At 34.5% G+C, this 21551-nt stretch overlaps 1 protein-coding gene across 1 annotated transcript; it reads left to right on the plus strand.

The window, feature by feature from the left end:
- Positions 1-1883: 1883 nt before the first annotated feature.
- On the plus strand, positions 1884-2684 carry LOC139875242 (uncharacterized). The gene has a single exon (XM_071862584.1). The coding sequence runs from the start codon at positions 1884-1886 to the stop codon at positions 2682-2684; it is 801 nt and encodes a 266-aa protein (XP_071718685.1).
- Positions 2685-21551: the final 18867 nt, after the last annotated feature.

The raw sequence follows: 21551 nt of genomic DNA on the forward strand, positions 1-21551 counted from the left end.
GACATGAGTTTGCAAATGAGGAAAACATCTTCTCTTGAGACTTTTGTCATTGATTCCAGTATGGTATATTCAGATTTTTCTCCATTGATAAGACACAACAAGCCAAACCCCAAATCTCATGTCTTCATACAATTTGTCTATCCTTGGATGGAAGCATCTAACCTCACTTGTTACTTGCAACAAGCCAAATAAGACTAATTTAAACCTTGCAAAGACTCTTTGAAGGTTGCACTAATTACAAAGATTAATCATACTTAAGCATGTAAGTAATGCTTAAGGGTTAAGAGGAGAGCATCTCTTTATTTGGGACTTAATGACCATCCTTAATGTGTCTAGATATATTTTAGTTTCAAAAATATATTCTTGTAAAACATATGTGTTTGAACTTAATTCTAAGCCAAATTGTCATTAAGATGTCATTACGTGAGATTAATCAAGATTAGTGTTCTAGTGACCAAAACTCATTTGAATTTTAATGAGGCAACTATTCTAAGCATATTTAAATAAGTTTCATAAATTATAGATGCCCCGAAGTGGTCAAACTAAATTTGTAGAAAATTCGGACAGAGAAAGCTGCGGTCGACCCATGGCTGACCGTGGAGTCGACCGTGCACCTTGTTCCTCAGAACCAAAGTACAGGGCATCCACGGTCTGACCTGCGATCGATCATGGACCCACCCGAGCTCATCTAGTGTTTTTAAAATGACTCTTTTAACTTGCTTATTATGTGTATTGGTCGTTTGTTAGAGATCATGTAGGCTCGTGAACTTGTGGTGTTCTATACACTTTTAAGCACATAAGACTTGGTGTCATCATCAAAACAAAGTAGTTAACATTTGAATATCATCATTGGATCACTAACCAACACTTTTATTTGTGAATATCAATTAACATAGGCGATTAGCGGAGTGACTGAAATGCATGAACCATATGAATGGGCAGTAACGTAACCCCTTATATAATGTTCGTTACAACTGTACATGAAAGTGCCACTATTATATATTGTGATTTCAATATATGTAATGCATATTTGCTTCACACAAGTTCAACTATGTCCTCCTTTATGTGCAACTTCTATCATTTTATGATTTAAGCTTTTGACAACTTATTTGTACTGAAATTGTCTTGATCACTTTTAGGACTTGCTGGGTAAGTCTTCTAGGTGTGAATCAATCTATTATAGAGCAAATCATGTGGAACCCTTGGGTTGCTTGAAGTCGACATCTTTAGAGTATGCGAATGTTTTGATTGACTATTAGTAATCCATTTTACTAATTAAAATATTTAGAAATTGTCTTTATAAAAAATGAACTTTAGAATGACCCATTTTTCCCTTTTAATATCTAAATATTACGGAGTATTACTATAAGTGTTGCTTTATTGTTTGATTTTGATTGGTTATATTTTATGTTGATATAGGTGTTCGGACTGGACTACATTATGTATATAATTAGTTAGTCCATTAGTTGGGCATAAAGTCGAAGCGTTCAGGTCAATGGCCGAAACCAGTAGTGATAACTTTAGCAAACAAAGTCGATGTAGTGTGCTCAGAAACATTGTTAAAACAGAAGGGTGATACCAATGCACACTAGCAGAAGAGCAAGCAACTTTTTGTTTGATCTTATTAGTTAGTCAACCGATAAATATGTAGTTGACCATGTATTTAGAAAACTTCAGTAAACTTCAGTATAGTCCTACTTTACAGGATAATTGGTTAGGCATATTGTATTTATATACTACGACATACAGAATGTACAGAGACACAAAAACATTATCAATTGACAATTCATATTCTTATATGGTATCAGCCTAACTCATCTTCTCTCTTCTTCAAATCGATCCCTGCAATCACCTCTCTGCTTTACTATCTTATATCCCACATCATGTCTTCTGACCTTACTAAACTACAACCCATCAACCACATACTTCATTCTGTTCCAATCAAACTCGAATTAAACGACAGTCAATACAACACATGGAGTGAGCTGTTTAAAATACACTGCAAAGCACACGATGTTCTTGCACATCTTACCTCTGAAACGATACCTGCATCTTCTTCTTCGAAGGCTGTGGAAATCACGCAAGAAGTCTGGGAACGACATGATGCGATTGTTCTCCAGTGGCTCTATGCTACTATCTCCAAAGAATTACTCCGAACCATCATGGAACCTGACCTCACCGCCATGAAAGCTTGGAATCGGCTGAAAAGCTTATTCCATGACAACAAACACACTCAAGCACTAGCCCTCATGAACCAATTTATAAACTTTAAATTGGATAACTTTCCAAATGTTTCTGCTTATTATGAAGCAATTAAGAATCTCGCCGATGAACTAGCTGATGTCGACTCCAAAGTCTCGATTGAAAACCTCGTATTACAGTTGGTTGCTGGCCTTAATGAAAATTATAGCAACATCGCTACAAACATCAACCAAATGGAGAAATTACTGCCATTTTATGATGCAAAACTGATTCTTGAAGAAACCATGAAAACCCGTCAGGCAGCGATGAATCACTCCGCCACCAATTCTGCCCTTATTTCTACCACCGATCTCAAAGAAAATCCAAACCCCTCTCCTCTTCAGCGTGATGGTATCAACTATTCTAGACCACTCAATGGCCGTGGTCGTGGCCATAACGGTTCCAGAGGAGGTCGGAACAACGGTCGGGGAAGGGGTGGTTGAAGTTCCGGTGCAGGTTGGAACGGGTACAACAACAGTTACGGTGGGTTTGGCAATGAGAATGGAACAGGTTGGAATTCTAATAACAATTGGGCTCAGTCAAATGGTTGGTCACGGCCCAATAACTATGGCAACCATAATTGGAATCCAGGATCCAATGGGCCAACCAACAACAACTATAATTGGGCTGCCAGCAACTCGCCCTGTCCTTATCCGACAACAAACTGGGCTAGGCCCAACCATAATAGTTCAGGTATACTTGGTCCTCGTCCATAAGCCAATTTAGCTTCTCCCGTACCATCGATTGCACCTACGGATATTGACCAAGCTATGTACACCATGTCACTCAATCCACCTGATAACAATTGGTATATGGACTCGGGCGCTTCTTATCACATGTCAGGTAATCGAGGTACTCTCTCTCTCTCTCCCTATTTTAATTTGAGCATTCCGAAGCATATTCTTGTTGGTAATGGCAATACGCTTCCCGTTCGTGGACTCGAACACATGACCTTACCTCACCCTTATCCACCTTTCCATTTAAAAAATGTTCTACATGTCCCGCATATAATTAAAAATCTACTCTCTGTTAGATGGTTAACCACTGATAATAATCTTGCACTTACATTTGACCCCTTTGGTTTTACTGTGAAGGATTTCAAGACAGGGATCCCTCTAATGAGATGTGATAGCAAAGGCGACCTATACCCACTCACCAACTCCGCTGCTCAACAACTCAACTCACCATCTACTTTTCTTGCTTTGTCTCAAGATATTTGGCACCATCGTCTCGGACACCCTGGCGCCAACATTCTTCGTTTACTTCAAAATCATAAGTCTATTGTTAGTACCGATAATAAAAAGAGTATTTTTTGCGAATCTTGTGTTTTAGGAAAACATATAAAATTCCCTTTTCTTAATTCATCTACTACTACTACATCGCCATTTGAAATTGTGCATAGTGATGTATGGACATCACCACTAATTAGTTCATCAGGACACAAATATTATGTGTTCTTCCTTGATGACTACACCAACTATCTTTGGACGTTTCCTATTGGCAAAAAATCAGAAGTATACAATATTTTTAAACAATTCCATCAATATGTACGAACTCAATTTACAACACCAATTAAATCCTTACAATGTGATAACGAAACTGAATATAATAACAACCTATTTCACACGTTTTGCAAAACCAACGGCATCATATTTCGATTTTCTTGCCCTGACACTTCACCACAAAATGGTAAAGATGAACGAAAAATACGCGCCATTAACAATGTCGTTCGCACCCTACTCACTCATAGCGTTGTTCCTCCCTTTTTTTGGCACCATGCACTCGATATGGCCACCTACTTACTCAACATTCTACCTACTAAAGTTCTACACAACCTCACACCCACACATCGACTATACAAACGCCAACCAACTTATGACCATCTTCGTATCTTTGGTTGCCAATGCTTCCCGTTAATCCCATCCACTACAATCCACAAACTCCAACTGAGATCCAAACCATATATCTTGCTTGGATATCCACTTGCCCATCGTGGATACAAATGCTATGACCCCGCAACCCGTCGCATCATTATCTCACGACATGTTCTATTCAACGAACAATGCTTTCCTTTTTCTTCTCACACTAGTCCTAGCTCCGATTCATATGACTTCCTGCATCAAAATATTCTCTTCTTGCCACAACCACATCACAATATATGAAATGTCCCGTTCATATCGATTTATAAACGTTCCATATTAATTGATATCGTTGCGAGGTTTTGACCTCTACATGAGACGTTTTTCGAAGACTGCATTCGTTTTTAAAAACAAACCATAACCTTTATTTTATCGACAAGGTTAAAAGGACATCACCTAGATTATCCAGAAATGATAATCTAAAAAATATCACACTTACACACTACCAATACATATTGGTTTACAATATTAATATGTTACAACAAAGTAAATCTCGAATGTAGTTTTAAATAATATTATACAAGCATGCTGACACCAAATCTTGTCCTTATTTTAGAATGCAACAGCGGAAGCTGTTAATAATCACCTGAGAATAAACATGCTTTAAACGTCAACAAAAATGTTGGTGGGTTATAGGTTTAACCTATATATTTATCAAATCGTAATAATAGATCACAAGATTTCATATTTCCATTTCTCATAAACAACATGCAATCTGCATAAAAATCATTCATATGTTTGAACACCTGGTAACCGACCTTAACAGGATGCATATAGAATATCCCCATCATTCCGGGACTCTCATCAGACATGATAAATCGAAGTACTAAAGCATCCGTAACTCGGATGAGGCTTGTTGGGCCAAATAGACCTATCTTTCGGATTCGCGTCAATTGGTGGCAATTATAATAAACACCAATTCTTAGGCTACCAAGCTAAAAAGGGCATATTCGGTTCAATAATTCAACATAGAATGTAATTTTGATCACTTGTGTCTATTTTATAAAACATTTATAAAACTGTATGTATTCTCATCCCAAAAATAATAGATTTTAAAAGTGGGACTATAACTCACTTTCACAGATTTTTACTTCGTCGGGAAGTAAGACTTGGCCACTGGTCGATTCACGAACCTATAACAAATATGTACATATATATCAAAGTATGTTCAAAATATATTTACAACATTTTTAATACGTTTTAATATTTTAAGTTTATTAAGTCAGCTGACCTCGTTAGTAACCTACAACTAGTTGTCCACAGTTAGATGTACAGAAAAATAAATTGATATATATTATCTTGAATCAATCCACGACCCAGTGTATACATGTCTCAGGCTAGATCACAACTCAAAGTATATATATTTTTGGAATCAACCTCAACCCTGTATAGCTAACTCAATCATTACTGCATATAGAGTGTCTATGGTTGTTCCAAATAATATATATACATGGGTCGATATGATATGTCAAAACATTTGCATACGTGTCTATGGTATCCCAAGATTACATAATATATTAGAATACATGTATGATATAATATAAGTTAGCTAGGATATGATTAATATAGATTTGTTACCAATTTTCACGTAGCTAAAACTAGTAAAAATATCCAATATTGTTTTACCCATAACTTCTTCGTTTTAAATCCGTTTTGAGTGATTAAAGTTGCTATGGTTTCATATTAAACTTAAGTTTATGAATATAAATAGAAAAAGTATAAGTTTATAGTCAGAAATATAGGTTACAAGTCATTTTTGTAAAGGTAGTCATTTCAGTCGAAAGAACGACGTCTAGATGACCATTTTAGAAAACATACTTCTACTTTGAGTTTAACCATGATTTTTGGATATAGTTTCATGTTCATAAGAAAAATCATTTTCCCAGAAGAACAACTTTTAAATCAAAGTTTATCATAGTTTTTAATTAACTAACCCAAAACAGCCCGCGGTGTTACTACGACGGCGTATATCCAGTTTTATGGTGTTTTTCGTGTTTTCAGGTTTAAAATCATTAAGTTAGCATATCATATAGATATATAACATGTGTTTAGTTGATTTTAAAAGTCAAGTTAGAAGGATTAACTTTTGTTTGCGAACAAGTTTAGAATTAACTAAACTATGTTCTAGTGATTACATGTTCAAATCTTCGAATAAGATAGTTATACATATATGAATCGAATGATGTTATGAATATCATTACTACCTCAAGTTTAGTAGGTAAACCTACTGGAAATGATGAAAAAATAACTTGAGCTTCAAAGGATCTTTGATGGCTTGGAAGTTATAGAAATTGAATCAAAGCTTGAATATGAATATTACCTTGATTTAGAAAGATAACCTACTGTAAATAACAAAGGTTTCTTGATCTTAGATGATTGCTTGGAATGGATTAGGAAACTTGGAAGTAAACTTGTAAACTTGGAAGTGTTCTTGATGTGTTCTTGAGTAATTGTTTTTATGATGATTATCGGTAATAACCAAAGCTTGTATTTGATGATTTTTGAAGGAAAAATAGTAACTTAGACATTCATGGAAGAGTGTGTGTGCTTTGAGAGAGAATTGGGAAGAAAATTGGAAGTGAAATGGAGTAGGTGGTGAGTGGTGAAGGTGAGTGGGGTTAAAAGGAGTTCTTGTTTTTGTTTCCTTACTCATAAGTCATGCTAGATGTTAAATGATGGTTTCCACATGGTTAGGCGACTCACATGGGCTGCTATGAGCTGATCATTGGAGTGTATATACCAATAGTAAATACATTTAGAAGCTGTGTATTGTACAAATACAAATACGAGTGCATACGAGTAGAATTGTTGATGAAAATGAATGAGGATGTAATCGTAAGCATTTTTGTTAACTAGAAGTACTTGGATAAGTGTCTTGAAGTCTTTCAAAAGTGTATGAATACATATTAAAACACTACATGTATATACATTTTAACTGAGTCGTTAAGTCATCGTTAGTCGTTACATGTAAATGTTGTTTTGAAACCTTTAAGTTAACGATCTTGTTAAATGTTGTTAACACATTGTTTATTATATCTAATGAGATGTTAAATTATTACATTATCATGATATAATGATGTATTAATATATCTTAATATGATATATATACAGTTAAATGTGGTTACAACGATAATCGTTACATATATGTCTCGTTTCGAAATCTAAGTTAGTAGTCTTGTTTTTACATAAGTAGTTCATTGTTATTATACTTAATGATATGTTTACTTATCATTTAACATGTTTATATATAGTGTATCAATATCTTAAAATGATTCATATGTAATTAGTAAGACGTTGTTATAACGATAATCGTTATATATACTGTTTTCAAGTTTCTTAATTCAATAGTCTCATTTTTATGTATATAACTCATTGTTAAAATACTTAATGAGGTACATACTTATCATAATATCATGATAACTATATATATATATATATATATATATATATATATATATATAGATATATATATATATATATAGATATATATATATATATATATATATATATATATATATATATATATATATATATATATATATATATATATATATATATATATATATATATATATATCCATATGTATGTCATCATATAGTTTTTACAAGTTTTAACGTTGGTGAATCGCCGGTCAATTTGGGTTGTCAATTGTCTATATAAAACCTATTTCAATTAATCAAGTCTTAACAAGTTTAATTGCTTAACATGTTAGAAACACTTAATCATGTAAATATCAATTTCATTTAATATATATAAACATGGAAAAGTTCGGGTCACTACAGTACCTACCCGTTAAATAAATTTTGTCCCGAAATTTTAAGCTGTTGAAGGTGTTGACGAATCTTTTGGAAATAGGTGCGGGTATTTCTTCTTCATCTGATCTTCATGCTCCCAGGTGAACTCGGGTCCCCTATGAGCATTCCATCGAACCTTAACAATTGGTATCTTGTTTTGCTTAGGTCTTTTAACCTCACGATCCATTATTTCGACGGGTTCTTCGATGAATTGAAGTTTTTCGTTGATTTGGATTTTGTCTACCGGAATAGTGAGATCTTCTTTAGCAAAACATTTCTTCAAATTCGAGACATGGAAGGTATTATGTACAGTCGCGAGTTGTTGAGGTAACTCAAGTCGATAAGTGACTGGTCCAACACGATCAATAATCTTGAATGGTCCAATGTACCTTGGATTTAATTTCCCTCGTTTACCAAATCGAACAACGCCTTTCCAAGGTGATACCTTAAGCATGACCATCTCTCCAATTTCAAATTCTATATCTTTCTTTTTAAGGTCCGCGTAGCTCTTTTGTCGACTTTGGGCGGTTTTCAACCGTTGTTGAATTTGGATGATCTTCTCGGTAGTTTCTTGTATTATCTCTGGACCCGTAATCTGTCTATCCCCCACTTCACTCCAACAAATTGGAGATCTACACTTTCTACCATAAAGTGCTTCAAACGGCGCCATCTCAATGCTTGAATGGTAGCTGTTGTTGTAGGAAAATTCTGCTAACGGTAGATGTCGATCCCAACTGTTTCCGAAATCAATAACACATGCTCGTAGCATTTCTTTAAGCGTTTGTATCGTCCTTTCGCTCTGCCCATCAGTTTGTGGATGATAGGCAGTACTCATGTCTAGACGAGTTCCTAATGCTTGCTGTAATGTCTGCCAAAATCTTGAAATAAATCTGCCATCCCTATCAGAGATAATAGAGATTGGTATTCCATGTCTGGAGATGACTTCCTTCAAATACAGTCGTGCTAACTTCTCCATCTTGTCATCTTCTCTTATTGGCAGGAAGTGTGCTGATTTGGTGAGACGATCAACTATTACCCAAATAGTATCAAAACCACTTGCAGTCCTTGGCAATTTAGTGATGAAATCTATGGTAATGTTTTCCCATTTCCATTCCAGGATTTCGGGTTGTTGAAGTAGACCTGATGGTTTCTGATGCTCAGCTTTGACCTTAGAACACATCAAACATTCTCCTATGTATTTAGCAACATCGGCTTTCATACCCGGCCACCAAAAATATTTCTTGAGATCCTTGTACATCTTCCCCGTTCCAGGATGTATTGAGTATCTGGTTTTATGAGCTTCTCTAAGTATCATTTCTCTCATATCTCCAAATTTTGGTACCCAAATCCTTTCAGCCCTATACCGGGTTCCGTCTTTCCGTATATTAAGATGCTTCTCTGATCCTTTGGGTATTTCATCCTTTAAATTTCCTTCTTTTAAAACTCCTTGTTGCGCCTCCTTTATTTGAGTAGTAAGGTTATTGTGAATCAATATATTCATAGCTTTTACTCGAATGGGTTCTCTATCCTTTCTGCTCAAGGCGTCGGCTACCACATTTGCCCTCCCTGGGTGGTAACGAATCTCGAAATCGTAATCATTTAATAACTCAATCCACCTACGCTGTCTCATGTTTAGTTGTTTCTGATTAAATATGTGTTGGAGACTTTTGTGATCGGTATATATAATACTTTTGACCCCATATAAGTAGTGCCTTCAAGTCTTTAATGCAAAAACAACCGCGCCTAATTCCAAATCATGCGTCGTATAATTCTGCTCGTGAATCTTTAATTGTCTAGACGCATAAGCAATTACCTTCGTTCGTTGCATTAATACACAACCGAGACCTTGCTTTGAGGCATCACAATATATCACAAAATCATCATTCCCTTCAGGCAATGACAATATAGGTGCCGTAGTTAACTTTCTCTTCAACAATTGAAACGCTTTCTCCTGCTCATCCTTCCATTCGAATTTCTTCCCTTTATGCGTTAATGCAGTCAAGGGTTTTGCTATTTTGGAAAAATCTTGGATGAATCTTCTGTAGTAACCAACCAATCCTAAAAATTGGCGTATATGTTTCGTAGTTTTCGGGGTTTCCCATTTTTCAACAGTTTCAATCTTCGCCGGATCCACCTGAATACCTTCTTTGTTCACTATGTGACCGTTGAATTGAACTTCTTCCAACCAAAAAGCACACTTTGAAAATTTAGCGTATAGTTTTTCTTTCCTCAACAACTCTAGCACTTTTCTCAAATGTTCTTCATGCTCTTGATCATTCTTTGAGTAAATAAGTATGTCATCGATGAAAACAATGATAAACTTGTCAAGGTATGGTCCACACACTCGGTTCATGAGGTCCATGAACATAGCTGGTGCGTTAGTCAACCCAAACGGCATAACCATAAACTCGTAATGACCCTAACGCGTTCTGAAAGCAGTCTTCGGAATATCATCCTCCTTCACCCGTATTTGATGATATTTGGAACGTAAATCAATCTTCGAATAAACCGACGAACCTTGTAATTGATCAAATAAGTCGTCGATTCTCGGTAGTGAGTAACGGTTCTTGATGGTAAGTTTGTTCAACTCTCGGTAGTCGATAGATAACCTGAATGTACCATCTTTCTTCTTGACAAACAAAACAGGAGCTCTCCATGGTGATGTACTTGGTCGTATGAAACCAAGTTCTAAAAGTTCTTGTAGTTGGCTTTAGAGTTCCTTCATTTCGCTGGGTACGAGTCTGTATGGAGCATAAGCTATTGGTGCAGCACCTGGTACAAGATCTATTTGAAATTCAACAGATCGGTGTGGAGGTAGTCCCGGTAATTCTTTCAGAAATACATCGGGAAATTCTTTTGCAACGGGACCATCATTGATGTTCTTTTCTTTGGTTTGTACTTTCTCAACATGTGCTAGTACAGCATAGCAACCTTTTCTTATTAGCTTTTGTGCCTTCAAGTTACTAATAAGGTTTAGCTTCGTGTTGCTCTTTTCTCTGTACACCATTAAGGGTTTTCCTTCTTCTCGTACAATGCGAATTGCATTTTTGTAACATACAATCTCTGCTCTCTCCTTTTTCAACCAGTCCATGCCAATTATCACATCAAAACTCCCTAACTCTACTGGTATCAAATCAATCTTAAACATTTCGCTAACCAGTTTAATTTCTCAATTCCGACATATTTTATCTGCCGAAATTAATTTACCGTTTTCTAATTCGAGTAAAAATTTATTATTCATAGACGTCAATGGACCACTTAATTTAGCACAAAAATCTCTACTCATATAGCTTCTATCCGCACCCGAATCAAATAAAACATAAGTAGGTTTTTCATCGTTAAGAAACGTACCCGTAACAAGCTCCGGGTCTTCCTGCGCTTCTTCCGCATTAATGTTAAAAACTCTCCCACGGCTTTGCCCATTATTATTTCCCTGGTTTGGGCACGTAGTTTTGTAGTGGCCCTTCTTTCCGCATCCGAAACAAATAATGTGGGAAGTATTTGTTCTTTTAGTCACTGGTCCGAATACTTCACATTTCGCTGCAGCATGACCCTTCCTATTACATTTGGTACATACTACTTCACAAAATTTACCCGGATGATATCCTTCACACCTATAGCATGGAATTTTCTGATTGTTGTTTTCATTGTTCTTATTGAGATTTCTATTGGGATTGATGTGGTTGTTATTGTTGTTGGGACGTTTGGTGAAGTTATTGTTGTTGGGACGCTTGTTGTAGTTGTTGTTGGGATTGCGATTGTTATTGTTGCGATTGATGTTGCGGTTGTTGGGATAGTTGTTGCGATTGTGGTTGTGATTGTTGTTGTTGTATTGGTAACTCTTGTCACTGTTTTCCTCCCACTTTCTCTTGACTTGTTTCATGTTGGCCTCTTCAGCCGCCTGTTCTTTAATCCTTCCCTCAATCTGATTTATGAGTTTGTGAGCCATTCGACTTGCCTTTTGTATGGAGTGGGCTCGTGTGAACTCACATCTTCTTGAATCCTTTCTGGTAACCCTTTTACAAATGCGTCAATCTTCTCCTCTTCATCTTTGAACACTCTTGGACACAATAGGTTCAACTCTGTGAATCGTTGTTCGTACGTGGTGATGTCAAAACCTTGCGTTCGTAATCCTCTAAGCTCTACCTTAAGCTTATTGACCTCGTTTCTGGGACGATACTGCTCGTTCATCAAGTGCTTGAATGCTGACCACGGTAGTGCGTAAGCAGCATCTTGTCCCACCTACTCGAGATAGGTGTTCCACCATGTTAACGCAGTACCTGTGAAGGTATGCGTAGCGTACTTTACTTTGTCTTCTTCGGTACATTTACTTATGGCAAACACCGATTCAACCTTTTTGGTCCACCGTTTCAATCTGATTGGACCCTCGGTTCCATCGATTTCCAAAGGTTTGCAGGCAGTGAATTCTTTGTAGGAGCATCCTACACGAGTTCTTGTGGAATTTGTTCCACTGCTAGAACCAGAGTTATTGTTGTTATTTTGCATTGCGGCTTGCACCGCAGCTATGTTCGCAGTAAGGAAAACACGGAAGTCTTCCTTGCTCATGTTCAAGTTCTGACGAGTAGTAGGTGCCATTTTCTTCAAAAATAGCCAAAAGAATTAAGTTAATCATATAGAATATTAAGAGTAGTCAATAGTATTTCGTAGCATAATATGAACTTATTTATAAAAGCTTTTTCTTAATATTAGCATTTTATAGTTTTAATTCGGGTAGTACCTACCCGTTAAGTTCATACTTAGTAGCTAATATACAATTCAACTACTACAATTCTATATGAAAAACTGATTACAATAATATTTCACATTCAAACTTATATACAATATTTTGCAAACTTACAATACCGCTATTTTACATATAGCATGAAATATAGCACATAAAATGAAATGTCCCTTTCATATTGATTATAAACGTTCCATATCAATTGATTTCTTTGCGAGGTTTTGACCTCTATATGAGACGTTTTTCAAAGACTGCATTCATTTTTAAAACAACCATAACCTTCATTTTATCAATAAAGGTTTTAAAAACATTACTTAGATTATCAAATAATGATAATCTAAAATATACTATTTACACACGACCATTACATAATGGTTTACAATAGAAATATATTACATCGACATATGTTTCTTGAATGCAGTTTTTACACATTATCATACAAACATGGACTCCAAATCTTGTCCTTATTTTAGTATGCAACAACGGAAGCTCTTAATATTCACCTGAGAATAAACATGCCTTAAACGTCAACAAAAATGTTGGTGAGTTATAGGTTTAACCTATATATATCAGATCGTAACAATAGACCACAAGATTTCATATTTCAATACACATCCCATACATAGAGATAAAAATCATTAATATGGTGAACACCTGGTAACTGACATTAACAAGATGCATATATAAGAATATCCCCATCATTCCGGGACACCCTTCGGATATGATATAAATTTCGAAGTACTAAAGCATCCGGTACTTTGGATGGGGTTTGTTAGGCCCAATAGATCTATCTTTAGGATTCGCGTCAATTAGGGTGTCTGTTTCCTAATTCTTAGATTACCAGACTTAATAAAAAGGGGCGTATTCGATTTCGATAATTCAACCATAGAATGTAGTTTCACGTACTTGTGTCTATTTTGTAAATCATTTATAAAACCTGCATGTATTCTCATCCCAAAAGTATTAGATTTTAAAAGTGGGAATATAACTCACTTTCACAGATATTTCTTTCCTCGGAAATAAGACTTGGCCACAGATCGATTCACGAACCTATACAAATATGTACATATATATCAAAGTATGATCAAAATATAATTACAACCATTTTTATTATGTTTTAAAGATTTGAGTGTATTAAGTCAGCTGTCCTTGTTAGTAACCTACAACTAGTTGTCCACAGTTAGATATACAAAAAAAATCGATATATATTATCTTGAATCAATCCACGACCCAGTGTATACACATCTCAGGCTAGATCACAACTCAAAGTATATATATTTTTGGAATCAACCTCAACCCTGTATAGCTAACTCCAACATTACTGCATATAGAGTGTCTATGGTTGTTCCAAATAATATATATACATGGGTCGATATGATATGTCAAAACATTTGCATACGTGTCTATGGTATCCCAAGATTACATAATATATTAGAATACATGTATAATACAATATAAGTTAGCTAGGATATGATTTGTATAGATTTGTTAAACATTTCCCGTAGCTAAAAAGATCAAAAATATCCAATCTTGTTTTACCCATAACTTCTTCATTTTAAATCCGTTTTGAGTGAATCAAATTGATATGGTTTTATATTGAACTCTATTTTATGAATCTAAACAAAAAAAGTATAGGTTTATAGTCGGAAATATAAGTTACAAGTCATTTTTGTAAAGATAGTTATTTCAGTCGAAAGAACGACGTCTAGATGACCATTTTAGAAAACATACTTCCACCTTGAGTTTAACCTTGATTTTTGAATATAGTTTCATGTTCATATGAAAAATCATTTTCCCATAAGAACAACTTTTAAATCAAAGTTTATCATAGTTTTTAATTATCCAAACCAAAACAGCCCCTGGTTTCACTACGACGGCGTATATCCGATTTTATGGTGTTCATCGTGTTTCCAGGTTTTAAATCATTAAGTTAGCATATCATATAGATATAGAACATGTGTTTAGTTGATTTTAAAAGTCAAGTTAGAAGGATTAACTTTTATTTGCGAACAAGTTTAGAATTAACTAAACTATGTTCTAGTGATTACAAGTTTAAACCTTCGAATAAGATAGCTTTATATGTATGAATCGAATGATGTTTTGAACATCATTACTACCTCAAGTTTTCTGGATAAAACTACTAGAAATTAAAAAAATGGATCTAGCTTCAAAGGATCCTTGGATGGCTTGAAAGTTCTTGAAGCAGAATCATGACACGAAAACAGTTCAAGTAAGATTTTCACTCGAAATAAGATTGTTATAGTTGTAGAAATTGAATCAAAGTTTGAATATGAATATTACTTTGAATTAGAAAGATAACCCACTGTAAATAACAAAGGTTCCTTGATCTTAGATGATTACTTAAAATGGATTAGAAAGCTTGGAAGTAAACTTGCAAACTTGGTAGTATTCTTGATTTTTATGAAACTATACTTATGGAATTTATGAAGAACACTTAGAACTTGAAGATGGAACTTGAGAGAGATCAATTAGATGAATAAAATTGAAGAATTAAAGTGTTTGTAGGTGTTTTTGGTCGTTGGTATATGGATTAGATATAAAGGATATGTAATTTTGTTTTCATGTAAATAAGTCATGAATGATTACTAATATTTTTGTAATTTTATGAGATATTTCATGCTAGTTTCCAAATGATGATTCCCACATGTGTTAGGTGACTCACATGAGCTGCTAAGAGCTGATCATTGGAGTGTATATACCAATAGTACATACATCTAAAAGCTGTGTATTGTACGAGTACGAATACGGGTGCATACGAGTAGAATTGTTGATGAAACTGAACGAGGATGTAATTGTAAGCATTTTTGTTAAGTAGAAGTATTTTGATAAGTGTCTTGAAGTCTTTCAAAAGTGTATAAATACATATTAAAACACTACATGTATATACATTTTAACTGAGTTGTTAAGTCATCGTTAGTCGTTACATGTAAATGTTGTTTTGAAACCTTTAGGTTAACGATCTTGCTAAATGTTGTTAACCCATTGTTTATTATATCAAATGAGATGTTAAATTGTTACATTATCATGATATTATGATATATAATATATCTTAGTATGATATATATACAGTTAAATGTCGTTACAACGATAATCGTTACATATATGTCTCGTTTCGAAATCATTAAGTTAGTAGTCTTATTTTTACATATGTAGTTCATTGTTAATACACTTAATGATATATTTAATTATCATTTAACATAATTAACCAAGTGTATCAATATTTTAATATGATACATATGTATTTAGTAGACGTTATCATAGCGATAATCGTTATATATATCATTTCGAGTTTCTTACCTTAGTAATCTCATTTCTTATGTATATCACACATTGTTAATATATTTAGTGAGATACTTACTCATCATAATCTTATGTCAACCATATATATATGTCTATATATACCACAACATGTAGTTTTTACAATTTTGTAACGTTCGTGAATCGCCGGTCAACTTGGGTGATCAATTGTCTATATGAAACTTATTTCATTTAATCAAGTCTTAACAAGTTTGATTGCTTAACACGTTGGAAACATTTAGTCATGTAAATATCAATCTCAATTAATATATATAAACATTGAAAAGTTCGAGTCACTATATCTTTTCAAGGTGAAACCAACTGAAATGTCCCGTTCATATCGATTTATAAACGTTCCATATTTATTGATTTCGTTGCGAGGTTTTGACCTCTATATGAGACGTTTTTCAAAGACTGCATTCGTTTTTAAAAACAAACCATAACCTTTATTTTATCGACAAGGTTAAAAGGACATCACCTAGATTATCCAGAAATGATAATCTAAAAAATATCACACTTACACACTACCAATACATATTGGTTTTCAATATTAATATGGTATAACAAAGTAAATCTTGAATGCAGTTTTAAACAATATTATACAAGCATGCTGACACCAAATCTTGTCCTTATTTTAGCATGGAACAGCGGAAGCTCTTAATAATCACCTGAGAATAAAAATGCTTTAACGTCAACAAAAATGTTGGTGAGTTATAGGTTTAACCTATATATTTATCAAATCGTAATAATAGACCACAAGATTTCATATTTTCATTTCTCATAAACAACATGCAATCTGCATAAAAATCATTCATATGTTTGAACACCTGGTAACCGACCTTAACAAGATGCATATAGAATATCCCCATCATTTTGGGACTCTCATCGGACATGATAAATCGAAGTACTAAAGCATCCGTAACTCGGATGAGGCTTGTTGGGCCAAATAGACCTATCTTTCAGATTCGCGTCAATTGGTGGCAATTATAATAAACACCAATTCTTAGGCTACCAAGCTAAAAAGGGGCATATTCGGTTCAATAATTCAACATAGAATGTAATTTTGATCACTTGTGTCTATTTTATAAAACATTTATAAAACTGTATGTATTCTCATCCCAAAAATAATAGATTTTAAAAGTGGGACTATAACTCACTTTCACAGATTTTTACTTCGTCGGGAAGTAAGACTTGGCCACTGGTCGATTCACGAACCTATAACAAATATGTACATATATATCAAAGTATGTTTAAAATATATTTACAACATTTTTAATACGTTTTACTATTTTAAGTTTATTAAGTCTGCTGTCCTCGTTAGTAACCTACAACTAGTTGTCCACAGTTAGATGTACAGAAAAATAAATTGATATATATTATCTTGAATCAATCCACGACCCAGTGTATACACGTCTCAGGCTAGATCACAACTCAAAGTATATATATTTTTGGAATCAACCTCAACCCTGTATAGCTAACTCAATCATTACTGCATATAGAGTGTCTATGGTTGTTCCAAATAATATATATACATGGGTCGATATGATATGTCAAAACATTTGCATACATGTCTATGGTATCCCAAGATTACATAATATATTAGAATACATGTATGATACAATATAAGTTAGCTAGGATATGATTAATATAGATTTGTTACCAATTTTCACGTAGCTAAAACTAGTAAAAATATCCAATTTTGTTTTACCCATAACTTTTTCGTTTTAAATCCATTTTGAGTGATTCAAGTTGCTATGGTTTCATATTGAACTTAAGTTTATGAATTTAAACAGAAAAAGTATAAGTTTATAGTCAGAAATACAGGTTACAAGTCGTTTTTGTAAAGGTAGTCATTTCAGTCGAAAGAACGACGTCTAGATGACCATTTTGGAAAACATACTTCCACTTTGAGTTTAACCATGATTTTTGGATATAGTTTCATGTTCATAAGAAAAATCATTTTCCTAGAAGAACAACTTTTAAATCAAAGTTTATCATAGTTTTTAATTAACTAACCCAAAACAGCCTACGGTGTTACTACGACGGCGTATATCCAGTTTTACGGTGTTTTTCGTGTTTTCAGGTTTTAAATCATTAAGTTAGAATATCATATAGATATAGAACATGTGTTTAGTTGATTTTAAAAGTCAAGTTAGAAGGATTAACTTTTGTTTGCGAACAAGTTTAGAATTAACTAAACTATGTTCTAGTGATTACATGTTCAAATCTTCGAATAAGATAGTTATACATATATGAATCGAATGATGTTATGAACATTATTACTACCTCAAGTTTAGTAGGTAAACCTACTGGAAATGATGAAAAAATAACTTGAGCTTCAAAGGATCTTTGATGGCTTGGAAGTTCTTGAAATAGAATCATGACACAAAAACAAGTTCAAGTAAGTTTATTACTCGAATTAAGATAGTTATAGTTATAGAAATTGAATCAAAGCTTGAATATGAATATTACCTTGATTTAGAAAGATAACCTACTGTAAATAACAAAGGTTTCTTGATCTTATATGATTGCTTGGAATGGATTAGGAAACTTGGAAGTAAACTTGTAAACTTGGAAGTGTTCTTGATGTGTTCTTGAGTAGTTGTTTTTATGATGATTATAGGTAATAACCAAAGCTTATATTTGATGATTTTTGCTGGAAAAATAGTAACTTAGACATTCATGGAAGAGTGTGTGTGCTTTGAGAGAGAATTGGGAAGAAAATTGGAATTGAAATGGAGTAGGTGATGAGTGGTGAAGGTGAGTGGGGTTAAAAGGAGTTCTTGTTTTTGTTTCCTTCATCATAAGTCATGCTAGATGTTAAATGATGGTTCCCACATGGTTAGGTGACTCACATGGGCTACTAAGAGTTGATCATTGGAGTGTATATACCAATAGTAAATACATTTAGAAGCTGTGTATTGTACAAGTACAAATACGAGTGCATACGAGTAGAATTGTTGATGAAAATGAATGAGGATGTAATCGTAAGCATTTTTGTTAACTAGAAGTACTTGGATAAGTGTCTTGAAGTCTTTAAAAAGTGTATGAATACATATTAAAACACTACATGTATATACATTTTAACTGAGTCGTTAAGTCATCGTTAGTCGTTACATGTAAATGTTGTTTTGAAACCTTTAAGTTAACGATCTTCTTAAATGTTGTTAACACATTGTTTATTATATCTAATGAGATGTTAAATTATTACATTATCATGATATAATGATGTATTAATATATCTTAATATGATATATATACAGTTAAATGTCGTTACAACGATAATCGTTACATATATGTCTCGTTTCGAAATCCTTAAGTTAGTAGTATTGTTTTTACATAAGTAGTTCATTGTTATTATACTTAATGATATGTTTAATTATCATTTAAAATGTTTATATATAGTGTATCAATATCTTAAAATGATTCATATGTAATTAGTAAGACGTTGTTATAACGATAATCGTTATATATACCGTTTTCAAGTTTCTTAATTCAATAGTCTCTTTTTTATGTATATAACTCATTGTTAAAATACTTAATGAGGTATATACTTATCATAATATCATGATAACTATATATATATATCCATATGTATGTCATCATATAGTTTTTACAAGTTTTAACGTTCGTGAATCGCCGGTCAACTTGGGTGGTCAATTGTCTATATAAAACCTATTTCAATTAATCAAGTCTTAACAAATTTGATTGCTTAACATGTTGGAAACACTTAATCATGTAAATATCAATTTCATTTAATATATATAAAAATGGAAAAGTTCGGGTCACAACAATATACCTCAACCCTCACCAAATTCCTCTACTTCCACAGTACCACCTAATTCATCTACTTCCACTGTACCATCACCCAATACCGTACCCCCCACTACTCTTATGGCCCAATCACCAATTACAGGCCCATATCTAACCATGGCCCACCATGCCCTACCATCTACTACACCCCACTCTCCTATTCTGTCACATTCTCCTACATCCCATACAAATTTTACGCTACCTTCAACTCCCACTTCGCCACCTTTATCTCCTACTCACAATCAATCATCACCTCAGCCTCCTGTCCATGCAAATACTACAACACCCTCACCTCCTAACTCACCACCTCCATCTCCTCAGACTACCGTCACACAATCCTCACCACCGCCAACACCACTTACCCACACTATCCACACTCGCGGCATGTATGGTATTCGAAAACCCAATCCAAAATACAATCTATCTGTCACCTCCTCTACATCTCCCTCTCCTATTACACGAAACCCATTTGAGGCTCTTAGTGATCCTCACTGGAAGCGTGCCATGACAGAAGAGTTTCATGCTCTTATTAAAAATGGTACTTGGGAATTAGTCCCTCGTACACCCGACATGCATATTATTCGTTCTATGTGGATTTTTAAACATAAATTTCGTGCTAACGGTTTATTTGAGTGCTATAAAGCTCGTTTAATTGGTGATGGCAGGTCACAACAGGTTGGTATTGATTGTATAGAGACGTTTAGCCCGGTTGTCAAACCGGTTACGATACGCACGGTTCTCAGTTTAGCGCTTCAGCACTCTTAGCCCATTCATCAATTGGATGTCAAAAATGCCTTTTTACATGGCACACTTTCGGAAACTGTTTACATGCATCAACCCGCCGGTTTTCGTGACCAACGATCTCCGAATCATGTGTGCTCTTTGAAAAAGTCGCTTTATGGTTTGAAACAGGCTCCTCGCGCATGGTATCAACGGTTTGCCGAATACGTTTATCGGCTCGGGTTTATTCATAGCAAATGTGATCATTCGTTATTTATATACAAACATGGTACTGACACGGAATATATTTTGTTATACGTGGTCGATATCCTTTTGACAGCATCTTCTAAGTCCCTTAAAGAAATGATCATGAGTCATCTCGATGCTGAATTTTCAATGACAGATCTAGGACACCTCAGCTCATTTCTTGGTATATCAGTGACACACACGCCTACGGACCTGTTTCTTAATCAGGCCACTTACGCTTGCGACATTCTTGAACGTGCTGATATGTTACATTGTAAGTCAGCGAAAACACCAGTTGATACGAAATCTAAGCTCAGTGCATGAGCTGGATCCGTGTATCATGACCCGTTATTTTTTCGTAGCATAGCCGGTGCACTTCAGTATTTAACATTCACTCGCCCCGACATTTCTTACGCGGTGCAACAAATTTGTCTTCACATGCACGCGCCACACGATGGACATATGTGTGCGTTGAAACAAATCTTAAGATACATTCACGGGACCATTGATCATGGAATTTATCTTAACAAATCTCCTTCACGCAATCTTGTTGCATATACGGATGCCGATTGGGCTGGATGTCCCAATACATGGCATTCTACATCCGGCTATTGTGTATATTTAGGCGACAACTTGATATCTTGGTCATCCAAAATGACAACCCACACTATCTCGATCAAGCGCCGAAGCCGAATATCGTGGAGTCGCGAATGTTGTTTCCGAATCTTGTTGGCTACGTAATCTTTTACTAGAACTCCA

The sequence above is a fragment of the Rutidosis leptorrhynchoides genome, chromosome 11 (genome assembly GCF_046630445.1).
Source record: "Rutidosis leptorrhynchoides isolate AG116_Rl617_1_P2 chromosome 11, CSIRO_AGI_Rlap_v1, whole genome shotgun sequence".
In the NCBI taxonomy this organism is placed as follows: domain Eukaryota; kingdom Viridiplantae; phylum Streptophyta; class Magnoliopsida; order Asterales; family Asteraceae; genus Rutidosis; species Rutidosis leptorrhynchoides.